The sequence below is a fragment of the Nuphar pumila genome, chromosome 8 (assembly GCF_984573655.1).
Source record: "Nuphar pumila chromosome 8, dmNupPumi1.hap1.1, whole genome shotgun sequence".
NCBI lineage: Eukaryota > Viridiplantae > Streptophyta > Magnoliopsida > Nymphaeales > Nymphaeaceae > Nuphar > Nuphar pumila.
The window spans coordinates 6,998,991-7,012,322 of NC_143256.1; the positions used below are offsets into that span (position 1 = coordinate 6,998,991).

General features: G+C 39.0%; 1 protein-coding gene across 1 annotated transcript; it reads right to left on the reverse strand.

The window, feature by feature from the left end:
- Window positions 1–914: 914 nt before the first annotated feature.
- LOC149829528 (elongation factor G-2, chloroplastic-like) lies at window positions 915–12,825 on the reverse strand. The gene is made up of 4 exons (XM_090016007.1): window positions 12,492–12,825; window positions 9,726–11,140; window positions 1,989–2,501; window positions 915–1,246 (listed from the first exon to the last, which is right to left on the reverse strand). The coding sequence occupies exons 1-4, from the start codon at window positions 12,733–12,735 to the stop codon at window positions 1,079–1,081; spliced, it is 2,340 nt and encodes a 779-aa protein (XP_089872133.1). The 5' UTR covers window positions 12,736–12,825; the 3' UTR covers window positions 915–1,078.
- Between the last annotated feature and the right edge of the window lie 507 nt (window positions 12,826–13,332).

Sequence of the window (13,332 nt, forward strand, 5' to 3'; positions counted from 1 at the left end):
TAGAAGGATAATTAGTTGGTTACATGAAAGTTTGGAACTTGTTAATTATTACTATTTACAAATAGATTTGGGTCGGGCTAGGCCAAAGCCGACCTGCTTCACATTGGCCTGTTGGGCCAATATGCCGTGCTATGGGCTGCTCTTCAAACCCGAACCTATTAAGAACCAGGCCAAAACCCGGCCTGTTAGTAAACGGGCCAGGTCATCTCTGGGCCAGTCCACACTTAAAGCCCAGCGGGCCGAGCTCTAAACGGGCTCGAGCTGGCCCGATGCCCACCCTAGGTCAAAGTGGTACATGCACCCTTTTTTAGATCATCTAGCTCAAACTCGTCTCAGCTTGTCTAGACACAAACATGAGCACGAGCCTGAACACCTTCAGTAGGAAAACAAGCTGAGGCAGAAAACCGTGTTTGGATTGTTCAACTCATTTACCAGCCCAACTGTCAGGTATGATGTTTAAGTAGCAACAAGATAATCAAGGCTCATGACTTCTAGATCCTTGATTTTCAAACACAAGCAGTGAAGGAAAATAATTTAATGGCCAATCCTTGGTCATGTTGGTCATCTGTTAGTTGCAGGGCCATCCAAACTTGAAGCTCAAACCAGGCTCGGCTTGTCTAGGAACAAACATGAGCACGAGCCCGAAAACCTTTCATTGTAAAGGAGCGGAGAATGAAGACCTTGTGTTCAGGTTGTTCGGCTCGTTTACCAGCCTTAGTAATGTCAGGTAATCAAGGCTCATGACTTTATAGAGTCTTGATTTTCAAACACAAATATTCACGGAAAATGATTTTATGGCCAAGTGGATGGTTTTGTTGGTCATCTGTTAGTCGCTGGGCCATCGAAACTGATCTGATGTTGGTGGCTCTCGTGCAAGCATTTACTGTTCAAAGTTCAAATTCTGGATGAGAAGATTAGAGAGGAAAAAATTAACCTTCATTGAAGGAAAGTCTACCTATCTTTACAACTAAAATTGAACAAAATTACAAGCCAGCAGCATTATGAAGCTCCAACTCAGGTGAGCGAGAATATTGTAAGTGCCAACAGCAGCGCTGTGTTTGATGCATGATGATTTATGTTATGCAGTAACCGCTTGCTCTTTAGATGCAAGCTCATTCTGTATGTGTTGAGGAACAACATCAAACTTGGCCAAGTGCATGGTATAAGATGCACGCCCTTTTGTCATTCCACGGAGTGTGCTCACGTATTGAAACATTTCTGCTAGTGGCACCAAAGCATCCACCACCTGCATCCAACCAGTGGTATTCAAGATAACATCACCCCACCAATATCTTAAAGATAAAACCTTCAATGCGCCTTACGAGCATGCTCAGCAAGAAAAGAGTTGCAATTTTTTTAATGTGAACAAGATTTTAAAGCTAAACCTCCTAAAACATAGAAAAAGAAAATTCAGGAAGCACCAATCCAGGTATGCAAACTATACCATACACAATCTTTTAAAGACGCAATCACTTTGCCCCATTTTATTTTTCATGGGTTTGTGCCCGTGCTCTCTCTCTCTCTCTCTCTCTCTCTCTCTCTCTCTCTCTCTCTCTCTCTCTCTCTCTCAGAGCATCTCCACTTACCATAAAGCTAGAGGTGAGGACTGTGACAGAATTACAAATGCTAAATTCATATAAGCTTCAAAAGTAATTGGTCTAGACTGTAGCCATGGCCACAAACTCAAGGGATCAAGGAACCAGGCAAGGCAAACTGACTGAGAATACAACAGTCACACACTGGCCAATATATAAAAGGATATTGGTTTCCATATCATGATCATGTTTCCATTGAACTACTCTATCTATAATCTATTATACTAAACAAGTATTGCATGTGCCCTCATTAACTAAGGTGATTTTCTTTTTAACAGGTAAACTAAGCATCATACTGTAGCAATAAATGTCCACATAATCTGCTATAAGATTATATAATGAAACAGGTCAAAACTTGTAAGACGAAAGCAGCGAGTTTACAAGGTCATCTACCTTGAGACTTCCAGGTTTATCACCAAAACTGTTTATGTGGCCTCTCCTTGAGTTCAGATCGCCAATAACATCACCCAAGTGCTCTTCAGGAGTAACCACTTCAACTTTCATAATCGGCTCCAACAATCTTGGCCCTGCTTTGCGCATACCATCACGGAATGCACCTCGAGCTGCCAACTGGAATGCCAGCACGCTTGAATCAACATCATGGTATGAACCATCAACCAACACTGCACGTACGTCAACAACTGGATAGCCAGCAAGCACACCATTGCTCATACATTCTTCAAGACCTTTCATCACACCAGGTATATATTCCTTTGGAACAGCACCTCCCTTTATTTCACTCTTGAATTCATAACCACTTCCAGCATCTATGGGCTCAAACCTCACAGTTATATCTGCAAACTGTCCTTGTCCACCTGACTGTTTCTTGTGGACGTATTTTACTTCTGAGACCCTAGAAATGCTTTCACGGTAATTTACTTGTGGTGCTCCTACATTTGCCTCAACCTTAATCAAGCAAATACGCAGCCAGACAAGTAAAGGTAAATCATTATTTGTAAAGAGAGAATAAAAACCATAAAGAACAACACAGCAGATGCAAAAAGAGAAACCCAACTTTGTACATCTATTGATCATGTTTGAAAATGTTTGTGTGTGTGTGCAAGCGCAAATGTGTGCATGTTTCACATTTCATCCATGATATTGGAAGTTGATATCATAGAACCAAGAATCATGTTTCAATGCATCAATGCTACATAAAATTGAAAAAAAGATATTCTGAGCTAATAAATAAGAATTTTACATGACATAATGCACAAAGCACAATTTCCAGACCCACACCAAGGGGCTTTCAATTTCAGTAACCAAACATGCTAATGACAAACGACAGCATCTATGTCACATGGGTACGGGTGCGGATACGGAGGATATGACACGACAATTTAAAAAAATGTGGGTACGGGAACACATCTATATATATATATATATATATATATATATATATATATATATATATATATATATAGAGAGAGAGAGAGAGAGAGAGAGAGAGAGGGAGAGAGAGAGTTTAAGTTTGGTCTGGATTATATATGGATCCAGTGGATCCATATATAAGACATCTTATAAAAGAGGGAAGGGCCCCTCTCTCTCTCTCTCCCTCTCTTTCTCTTTCTCTCTCTCTCAGATTGTTGCAAGAAGGAGAGGAGGAGGTACGCTCCTTCCCTCTTTCTCTCTCTCTCTCTAAGGCAGATTGGAAGAAGAAGAAAAAGAAGGTTGAAGAGGGTATGCTCTTTCTCTCTCTCCTGCTCTTCCTGTTCGTCTTTCGTCTTCTTCCTCCTCCTCTTCTGCTTCCTTCTCCTCCTCTTCCTCTTTTGTCTTCTTCTTCCTTCTCCTCTTCCTCTTCCTCTTCCTCTTCCTCTTCCTCTTCCTCTTCCTCTTTCGTCTTCTTCTTCCTTCTCCTCCTCTTTCTCTTCCTCTTTCTTTTTTTTCTTTTTCTTCTTTCTTCTTTCTTCTCCTCCTCTTTCTTTTTCTTCTTCTCCCTCCTCCTTTTCTTCTTCCTCCCTGCCTTTCACCGACATAAAAAAAAACGGTTTCGGTCAGGGTTGGACCCGACCCGATCTGGACCAGCACATACCTGTGCTGCATCTGGTACTGGTACTGGTACCTGTGTTGACACGAGTACGGCTGCTCAATAGCTGTGTCTATGTGACATAGGCAGCATACATTGAACTGACCCATTCATGTTGAATAGGTGATTTCTAGATAGGCATGAGCATGCCACATAACATACAGCTGGAGAACATAAAGAGAGTGATGCTAAGCTGTTTCTTCCTAATTTTCTATTTCTGGAAGGCAGACATCATTTTTCTCTGTTTGTTTTCTAACTGACAACCATCGATAGTGTAAGGAAGTGAAAATACACTACAAAAATATCTCTCAACAATATCTCACAAATACACCACAAGAACCACAAAGAGAACTCAAGAACATAAACTACCCGAAAATGGGTATACAAATATGAAATAAATAAATTTAATGAATTGGGATAAAATCCCATACAAAAGGAATGAATTACAAAGGGGATTAGTCCCCATATTTATAGGGAAGGGGAAAGGAGCCTCAAGGGAGTCTTTGGACTCCCAACGGCTCTATTAGAGTCGTTGGGAGTCTAACGGCTCCCTTGTGGTTGTACCTTTTTTACTAGTCAAAAGGTGAAGGTTATAAGAGTCCTAAAATGGACTGATTTAGCTAGGTTTCAACTAGAAATAACTAAACCAAATACTAACTAAAGAAAAAAGAAAATTACATGAGACTACATGCCTATCAGATGCCTATGAGATTACATATTTTAACTCCCCCTCAAACTTACGGTTGGATAACCGAAAGTTTGCCTAAGAGAAAGTGAAATCTAGGAGCAGCGAGAGGCTTGGTGAAGAAATCAGCCAACTGATATTCTGAAGCAACATAGGAAAGATTAATGGTGCCGCGCAAGAATTCCTCTTAAACATAATGACAGTCCATTTCTATATGCTTGGTGCGTTCGTGGAATGTCTGATTGCTTGCAATATAAATAGAGCTCTTATTGTCGCAATACAGATTTGATGCTTTTGAACTTTCAACCCCCATATCGGAAAGGAGACGTCGAAGCCAGACTAATTTCATAGTGGTTGTAGTCATTGCCCTGTATTCAGCTTCTGTTGATGAGAGAGAGACCTTTTGTTTCTTCTTGCATCGCCATGACACCAAGGATTCTCCTAAGAAGACACAAAAACCTGTAGTTGAGTGGTGATCATTTGGATCACCACCCTAATCTGCATCAGTATAAGCAAGCAATTCTAAATTAGAAGAAGCAGATAAAAATAAACCTTGAGAAATAGAATTTTTAATGTATCTAATAATGCGCAAAACTGCGCCCATATGAACAAAAGTTGGAGCATGCTGAAATTGACTGGTTGTAGAGCCTCGACAAGTTGTCTATATGGAGTTGGGTTCTCGAGTGGTTCCCCATTATCAATCTTCATTTTGGCATTCACAATTTCAGGGGTATCAACGTGTCTTTCATCTGAAATACCTGACCTAGCAACAATATTCAATGCAAATTTAGATTGAGTTAGCAAGTATCCTCTAGGTGAGTATGCAACTTCTATACCAAGAAAGTATTTCAAGAAACCCAAATCACTCATTTCAAAGTGTGTTTTGAGAAATTCTTTAATGTCATAAACTCCCTCTTTATCACTTTCGGTGATGATCATGTCGTCAACATAGAGTAGAATGATGATAATACCTGCATTAGAATTCTTAATAAACAAAGTTGTGTCAGTAAGACAAAAACGAAAACCAAAATCAAGTATAACCTTACTAAACCTGTCATACCAAGCTTTTGGAGCTTGTTTGAGACCATATAACGCCTTGTTTGGACGAAGATTTTTTCCTTTAGGGACATTCATTCCTGGTGGTGGGTCCATGTATACTTCTTCAGCTAAATTTCCATTTAAAAATGCATTTTTGACATCTATTTGAAAAATATGCCATCCTTTTATTGATGTAAGCGCTATTAAGATTCTATGGTCATTCTAGCTAGTGGAGCAAAGGTCTCTTCATAGTCTATTTCATACTCTTGGGAATAGCCTTTTGCCACCAATCGGGCCTTGAATCTTTCAAGAGTGCCATCACTCTTAGTTTTCACCTTGTACACCCAGCGACACCCAATAGGTTTCTTGTTGTTTGGAGGATGGTCTTGAATGGACCAAGTATTTGCTTTTTCTAAAGCTTCTAATTCGACTTCCATAGCCTTGACCCATTCTGGTTGGTCCTTGGTTATATCATAACTAGGAGGTTCTTTATAGGAATGAATTAAGGCAATTAAGGCTTGATGTTTTGGAAAAAAAGACTCGTATGACACAAACTTTTCAGGAACCCTCGAGATCCTAGTGGATTTTCTAGATGAAGACACAGATTCTTGTTCCCTTGTGTATTTATCCAAAGCACATTGTCTTTCTAAGTTTACTCGTTTAGAGTATTAAATACAATCTTGACTATTGCTAACAGGATCAGAATCAGTCACATCCGTCTGATCATCCAGATCAATTTCTCTTTCACTATCCCTTAGAACTAGATCCAACAAGAAGGAATACTCATCTATTTCAGTAGAGTCTTTGTTTTCAAAAAAAACTTTCATTTTCTAAAAAGGATACATTCCTTGAGACATATAACTTGTTATTTTTAAGATCAAAACACATGTACCTTTTTTGATGACTTGCATATCCTAAGAAAGCACAAGAGATAGCTCGAGGAGAGAATTTATCATTCCTATCTGTAAAAACAAAGCATTTGCACCCAAATACCCTCAATCTAGAATAATTAAGAGTTTGTTTGAAAAGCTTTTCAATGAGAAAGATATTGTTTATTGAGGATGAGGGCATTCTGTTAATAAGATAAACAGCAGTCAAAATTGCTTCGACCCAAAAAACCTTAGGAACTTGATGTGTGATAAGTAGTGTTCTAGTTGTTTTTATAATGTGTTTGTATTTTCTCTCAGCTAACCCATTTTGTTGAGAGGTATAGGGACAAGATTTTTTGTGTGAAATTCCATATGAGTTTAAATATTCTTTAAATTCAGTTGATAAAAATTCTCCCCCTGAATCAGTGCGGAATATTGAAATATCATTTTTAAATTGATTTTTGACCATATTGTAAAATATTTGAAAAAATGAAAACACTTCAGATTTGTGTTTGAGAAAGTATATCCAGGTATATCATGTAAAGTCATCTACAAAAATTACATAATATAGAAAACCACCTTTTGACATAACCGGTGTAGGACCCCAAACATCAGAATGTATTAATTCAAGTGGTCGAGTGGAGACAAAGGTTCTTTCTTGAAATGGTAGCCGTTTCATTTTTCCAAGAATACATTTTTCACAAGTGAAAGTTTCAAAATTACAAAAATTTTCTATTTTTGGAAAATACTGGAGCTTAGATATACAAGGATGACCAAATCTTTGGTGTAAAAGATCCAAGCCCAATTTTTGAACATTGCAGCATGATGTTTTCTTGGGTAATTTCAAAAAGTCCATGTAATACAAGCCTCCTTCTCTATGGCCTTCCCCAATCAGCTTTCATGACTGGTGATCATGTACTCGACAATCATGAGAAGAGAAGGAAACATTACACCCATGATCAGTTAATTGTGAGACAGATAAAAGGTTTAGATTAAGTTTAGGGATATATCTAATTTTTGGAATATAAAATCCTTTTGAGTTTTGAGAGCTATTTTCGAAATTTCTTATTCCTTTTATTTCAAGAGTTGTTCCATCCGCAGTCAAAACATTCGATCCACTTGAGTTATAACAGTGTGACAATAACCTTAAATTTGGTGTCATGTGAAAGGAAGCACCAAAGTCAAGGAGCCACAGGGGTTTACCTGGATCGGAGATGCCAACAGAAGAAGCAGCAACTCCGGCAGAGGAAGAAGATCCTTTAAGAAGAGGTTGTAGAACCTCCACCAGCTGAGTTAGGGACATGTTTTCAATGGATGTCTCATTTGATTCTTTCGTTGATTCAACGGAAGCTACCTTCTTCTCATAAGGTCTCTTCAACTTTGGGCAGTAAGTTTTAACGTGTCCCGGTTCATGACAGTAATAACAAATAACTTTTCTTTTTTCAAAATCGCCTCCTTGCCTTTCATTGTTTGTCCTCCCAACATGTGGAGGTTTGTATGTGCGAATGTGATTACCGGGTCTAGATACAGCTAAAACCGTATCATCATCACTTTTGGCGACTCGTTTCTTGAGTCTATTTTCTTTCATACTTAGCTCTTCAATTGTATCTTCAATAGAGGGAACCTTTCCCCGATGTAGAAGAGCGGACTTGGTTGATTCAAATTCAGATCTCAACCCATTGATAAATTGAAAGAAATGCTCTGCATTTACTTGATTCTGGCGAAGCTCAATGTCTTGTGAACAATGCCACTTTTGTTCAAGAAGAGCCAATTCTTCCCATAGCTCAGATAAGCTATTGTAGTACTCTCTAATATTGTTTTCCCCTTGAACCATATTCCGAACTTTTTCTTGCAAATTACATATGTGAGCAATATCTTTAAGAGAATACATTCTCTTAAGATACTCCCACGCATCATTAGCGTGTTCAAATTTTGCAAGACTTGAACACTTCTTTATATCTACACTAGAGATTAGTCAAGATATGATCTTGGCGTGACCCATTCTCCATTCTTTCCAATTTTTCTCATACGTGGAGATGGCCTTAATTTTTTCTACTTCCGAAAGAGGTACTTCTCTTCCTCCTTCTTCTTTAGTGAGAGTTTAGGTTCCTCATCAGCTCCATTAACTAAGCCTCATAGACCTTTTCCCCAAATGAGATGCTTCATGATTAAAGCCCATGTTACATAGTTTGAATTGTTGAGTTTTATGGGCTTAATGGTGACATTATCATTGTCATCCATTTTACAAGCTTGAGAATGAGAGGGGAAAGAGAAAAACAAGTAAGAAAGGAGAATACTTTTACCACAAAGAGCGAGAATAGGTAGCCTTCCAAGCTTTTTAAGGCTACACACGATCAATTCTTCAAAGAGACTTCACTTTCTTGAAGAATACTTGAATGGCACGCTTCCCAATGCATGTTCACTGACCTCGCTCTGATACCATGTAAGGAAGTGAAAATACACTACAAAAATATCTCTCAACAAGTTCTCACAAATACACCACAAGAACCACAAAGGTTCACAAAGAGAACTCAAGAACATAAACTACCCGAAAATGGGTATACAAACATGAAATAAATAAATTTAATGAATTGGGATAAAATCCCATACAAAAGGAATGAATTACAAAGGAGATTAGTCCCTATATTTATAGGGAAGGGGAGAGGAGCCTCAAGAGAGTCTTTGGACTCCCAACGGCTCTATTAGAGCCGTTGGGAGTCTAACGGCTCCCTTGTGGCTGTACCTTTTTGACTAGTCAAAAGGTGAAGGTTATAAGAGTCCTAAAATGGACTGATTTAGCTAGTTCTAGTTAGATTTCAACTAGAAATAACTAAACCAAATACTAACTAAAGAAAAAAGAAAATTACATGAGATTACATGCCTATGAGATTACATATATGAGATTACATATTTTAACAGATAGCACATTGTTCCAGCCTAAAACAATTACTCTTTTCAGGATAACTATTCTAACTTAGCACTGAACATTCTCAGACTGACAGATGCACCAAGAAAGAGAAATGGAGGGGGAAAAAGAAATCCAAGGTGATGTATATCATACTTATCCTTGGTATCACAAAACTGGACTACATTCTTAAACCCAGTTTAAGTATACGTTGCCAAATGATAAATGAGGGGGGGCGGAAGGGAAGGAGAGCAAAAGAGAAAGGCAATGGTATCATACTCATCAATAGTTTCCAGAATTGGGATTTAGCCCCAGCTTAGACTTACATGGAAGAGAGCAAGTAAGAGCATATTTTGCAAAACTATCTAAAGGATGAGGCATATGGTCAATCATAGCAGCAATAAGAAATTTAACATAAGAACAAGAAAAATATTAAAAAACAGTTATATGAATTATTCCAAAGAAAAATAAAAAGATGAAATTTAGATTTTCCAAATTTACACTGTAGAGAATTATAAGAAACCATGATACATAACTGAAAGACTATGTGGATCAAAGTAAAAGTGCAACGAACTAGAGCAAAGAAAAATCTCTGAACATGCAATACCTTAAACTCCCTCTTCAGTCGATCTACAATGATCTCAAGATGCAGTTCTCCCATCCCTTCAATGACAGTCTGGTTAGTTTCATCCTCTCTTGAAAAGTGAAAAGATGGATCTTCTTGAGCAAGCTTGATCAATCCAACAGCCATTTTATCAATGTCAGCTTTGGTCTTGGGTTCTATTGCAACTTTAATAACAGGATCTGGGAAGTCCATCCTTTCCAGCACAATTGGCTTCTCAGGATCACATAGTGTTTCACCTGTTATGGTATCTTTGAGCCCCGCAAGTGCAACTATATCACCTGTCAATACAGCCTTCACATCCTCCCTACTATTAGCATGCATCTCTAGAAGCCGTCCAATCCTCTCTTTTTTTCCTTTGTTTGCATTGAGTACGTAGGAACCAGCTGTTAGTTTCCCAGCATATACTCTTACAAATGTAAGAGATCCAACAAACGGGTCACTCATGATCTTAAATGCTAGACCAGAGAATGGTTCCTCATCATTTGCTGCTCTTTCAATGACTATTTCAGGGTCATCAGGGTCTGTTCCTTTCATGGGTGGCAGGTCCAGTGGAGAAGGCAAATAATCTACGACGGCATCCAATAATGGCTGTACTCCCTTGTTTTTAAAAGCCGAACCACATAAAACAGGAACAAAACAACCTGAGATAGTTCCTTCTCTAATCAGCTTCTTGATAGTCATCTCATCTGGCTCAACACCTTCAAGGTAGTTCTCCATAGCTTCATCATCTAACTCAACCACAGTTTCAACCAACTGTGCCCTGTATTCTTGAGCTAAATTCTGAAGATCACTGGGTATATCCTCATACAAATATTTTGCACCCAGTTCTTCCCCAGACCAAACAATTGCTTGCATTTTCACAAGATCAATAACCCCCTGGAAGCTGTCCTCTGCACCCAATGGAATCTGAAGCACAAGAGGCTTTGCACCCAAATTAGTGATAATCATATCTCTGGTTCGGAAAAAGTTTGCCCCAAGACGGTCCATCTTATTGACAAAACAGATTCTTGGCACCCCGTACTTGTCTGCTTGTCTCCATACAGTTTCAGACTGCGGCTCCACACCAGCAACACTGTCAAACAAGCATATTGCACCATCCAGCACTCTTAATGCTCGTTCGACTTCCAGTGTGAAGTCCACATGGCCAGGAGTGTCAATGATGTTTATCCTGTGCTTGTTCCAGAAGGTGGTCGTTGCAGCAGAAGTGATGGTTATACCTCTTTCTTGTTCCTGCTCCATCCAATCCATTGTAGCAGTTCCTTCATGCACCTCCCCTATCTTATAATTCCTACCTGTATAGTACAGAATACGTTCTGTTGTTGTTGTCTTTCCTGCATCTATGTGAGCCATGATTCCAATATTGCGGTAATCCTTTAATGGCACTAGACGTTTTGTTTCTGTAACAAATTGATAGAGAACAAGTTCAATACTCAAAGTCCATTTTTGAGAAAATTCTATGTGAGAGAAGCACCAGAAAAGTCTAGACAAAAAAAGGTTGGTCAATTCAGTATGTACTAGCATTCATAAATATGCATGCTGTAGTTCCAGAAAAGAAAGGGATACTAAAAAAATAGATGATAAGGCTGCAATTGGTTCACTGCAGACTTATGATAAGATCCTACAGCATCTATGAAGATGTGAAAATCAAATTTCTGGACAAACCAAAGAAAATAGTGATAGCAAAGTGTGAGAGCCTTATATCACATGTTGCTCCCTGGAGTTTCAATCCATTCCATGGACTTAACAATTGTATCTTATAAATCATACTTTAAAATACAGAGTTAGTATTTCACAAAAGAAAATTAAGGAAATGCATTCTCGCAGCATGTTTAGTTCTTGGAATTGTGAATGTTGATTTCCATGGAAGAAAAATTCTAGCAGGCTTGTGCATCTACCAACCACAATAGAATAAGGAAACGGTTTCCTCATTCTTTACGGAGCACAGATCCCATATTTCACATAATCTACAGAGCACCATCTTCATTTCCATCAAATGAGCTTTCAATTCCACAAACCAAACATGTTGTATGAATTAGGGTGCATTCCGATAGACCCAGATATTCCAGTAAATTAAAATATTGGGTCATATTAATAATTTGATGTGAACTAATTAGTTTGGCATGCTTGAATACCAAAAAAAAAGGTGCCAACAAATACTTTGGAATGATGATGAGATAACATTTAAGGTGAAATGTGAACTCGCTCTCTCTATTTTCACAATCACCATCTCCCCACTCTATTATATCTCCTTCACATCGTACTCAATTCCAACAACCAAAGATGTTATTAATCTATCTCCTCACGCCAAATAAACAAAACACAAGTGACAAACACCACTTCAGGCTTTGTTCGGAAGCACCCAAAAAACTGGAAGAAGTTGGGATATTAAACTATGCTCCACAATTCATAATCCCAACTCATCCTACTTTTCTCACTGACTGGAAGCATCCCCATTACTCCCAGATTATGCAAAATTACACAATTAGTACTTTCTTAAGATCCATAAAACAAAAAGGATCTATCCAACCAATGAAAACAATCAACAAAACCCTTATTCGACCTTCCCAAAGATTAGAACAAGAGAGAAAAAAAAGAAGAGAGAAGGAACGGACCATGATTGAAGAATCAGCACAATGTTAGGATTTGCAAAACAAGACGGTAATAAGTAGAAGCAGAAATGAACAAGAGGAACTACAGACAATCACAACCGAAAAACTGGTGCGAAAGCGGAGAACTTCGAGGTCTCACCGTCGCCGGAAGCCATGGAAACCACGGAGCATCTTCTGTATCTACCATTAGAGAGAGGAGCTCCAGGTCTCGAGCCACGGGCGTTCTTCAGAAGGAATTCGGTGGGGGAGTGGAGGCGGAGACCGGCGAAATTCCTCAAACCAAGGGAACGGAGAGGCCGCTGGGAGTGCTTGCGATGCCTTCCGTGGCATTGAACGCTACAGAAGGTCGAACCGTAAGCCGCAATTCTGAGCAACTCCGTCATCTCTCTCTCTCTCTCTCTCTCTCTCTCTCTCTCTGTAGTTGGGAAGCAGGGGGCTCGTTTGAAATGGATAATGGATAATGGATATTGGATATTGGGGATTTTGATAATTGATGTGGTTGCAGGAATTACCAACTCATCATTGGCATTTGTTCCATTGCCAAACTCAGTCCTTCGTGCCTTTTGGGGGTTGTTTGTTTGAGGGTTGTATATTTTGTACCATATAAAGTACATAGTTCAAGAGTTTGGCTTGTAATTAGATTCAAAACCTATTGATTACAACCTTAAAACAATGCATTTATTTTTGTAAATGACTTTGAGCTTAGCTCACGATGTTCAAAGTCCAATGTTTATTATTTTCAATTATAAAATATGCATTCTTTTTTTTTGTTATGAAGTGAGCTTGAACTCAGCTCGCTTCACTCGGCTTCCCATTCAAGCTCAGCTCCTCTCATGACAAGAATGAGCCGAGCTTGAACATTCTATGTTCGGTTGGGTCAGCTCGTTTATACCAGCCCTAAGCATGGGTTTGTCTCGACTTGATGTCCCCCAAGTAGGGATGGCAGTGGGACTGGGCGGGGGACAAGGTCTCCACCCCCG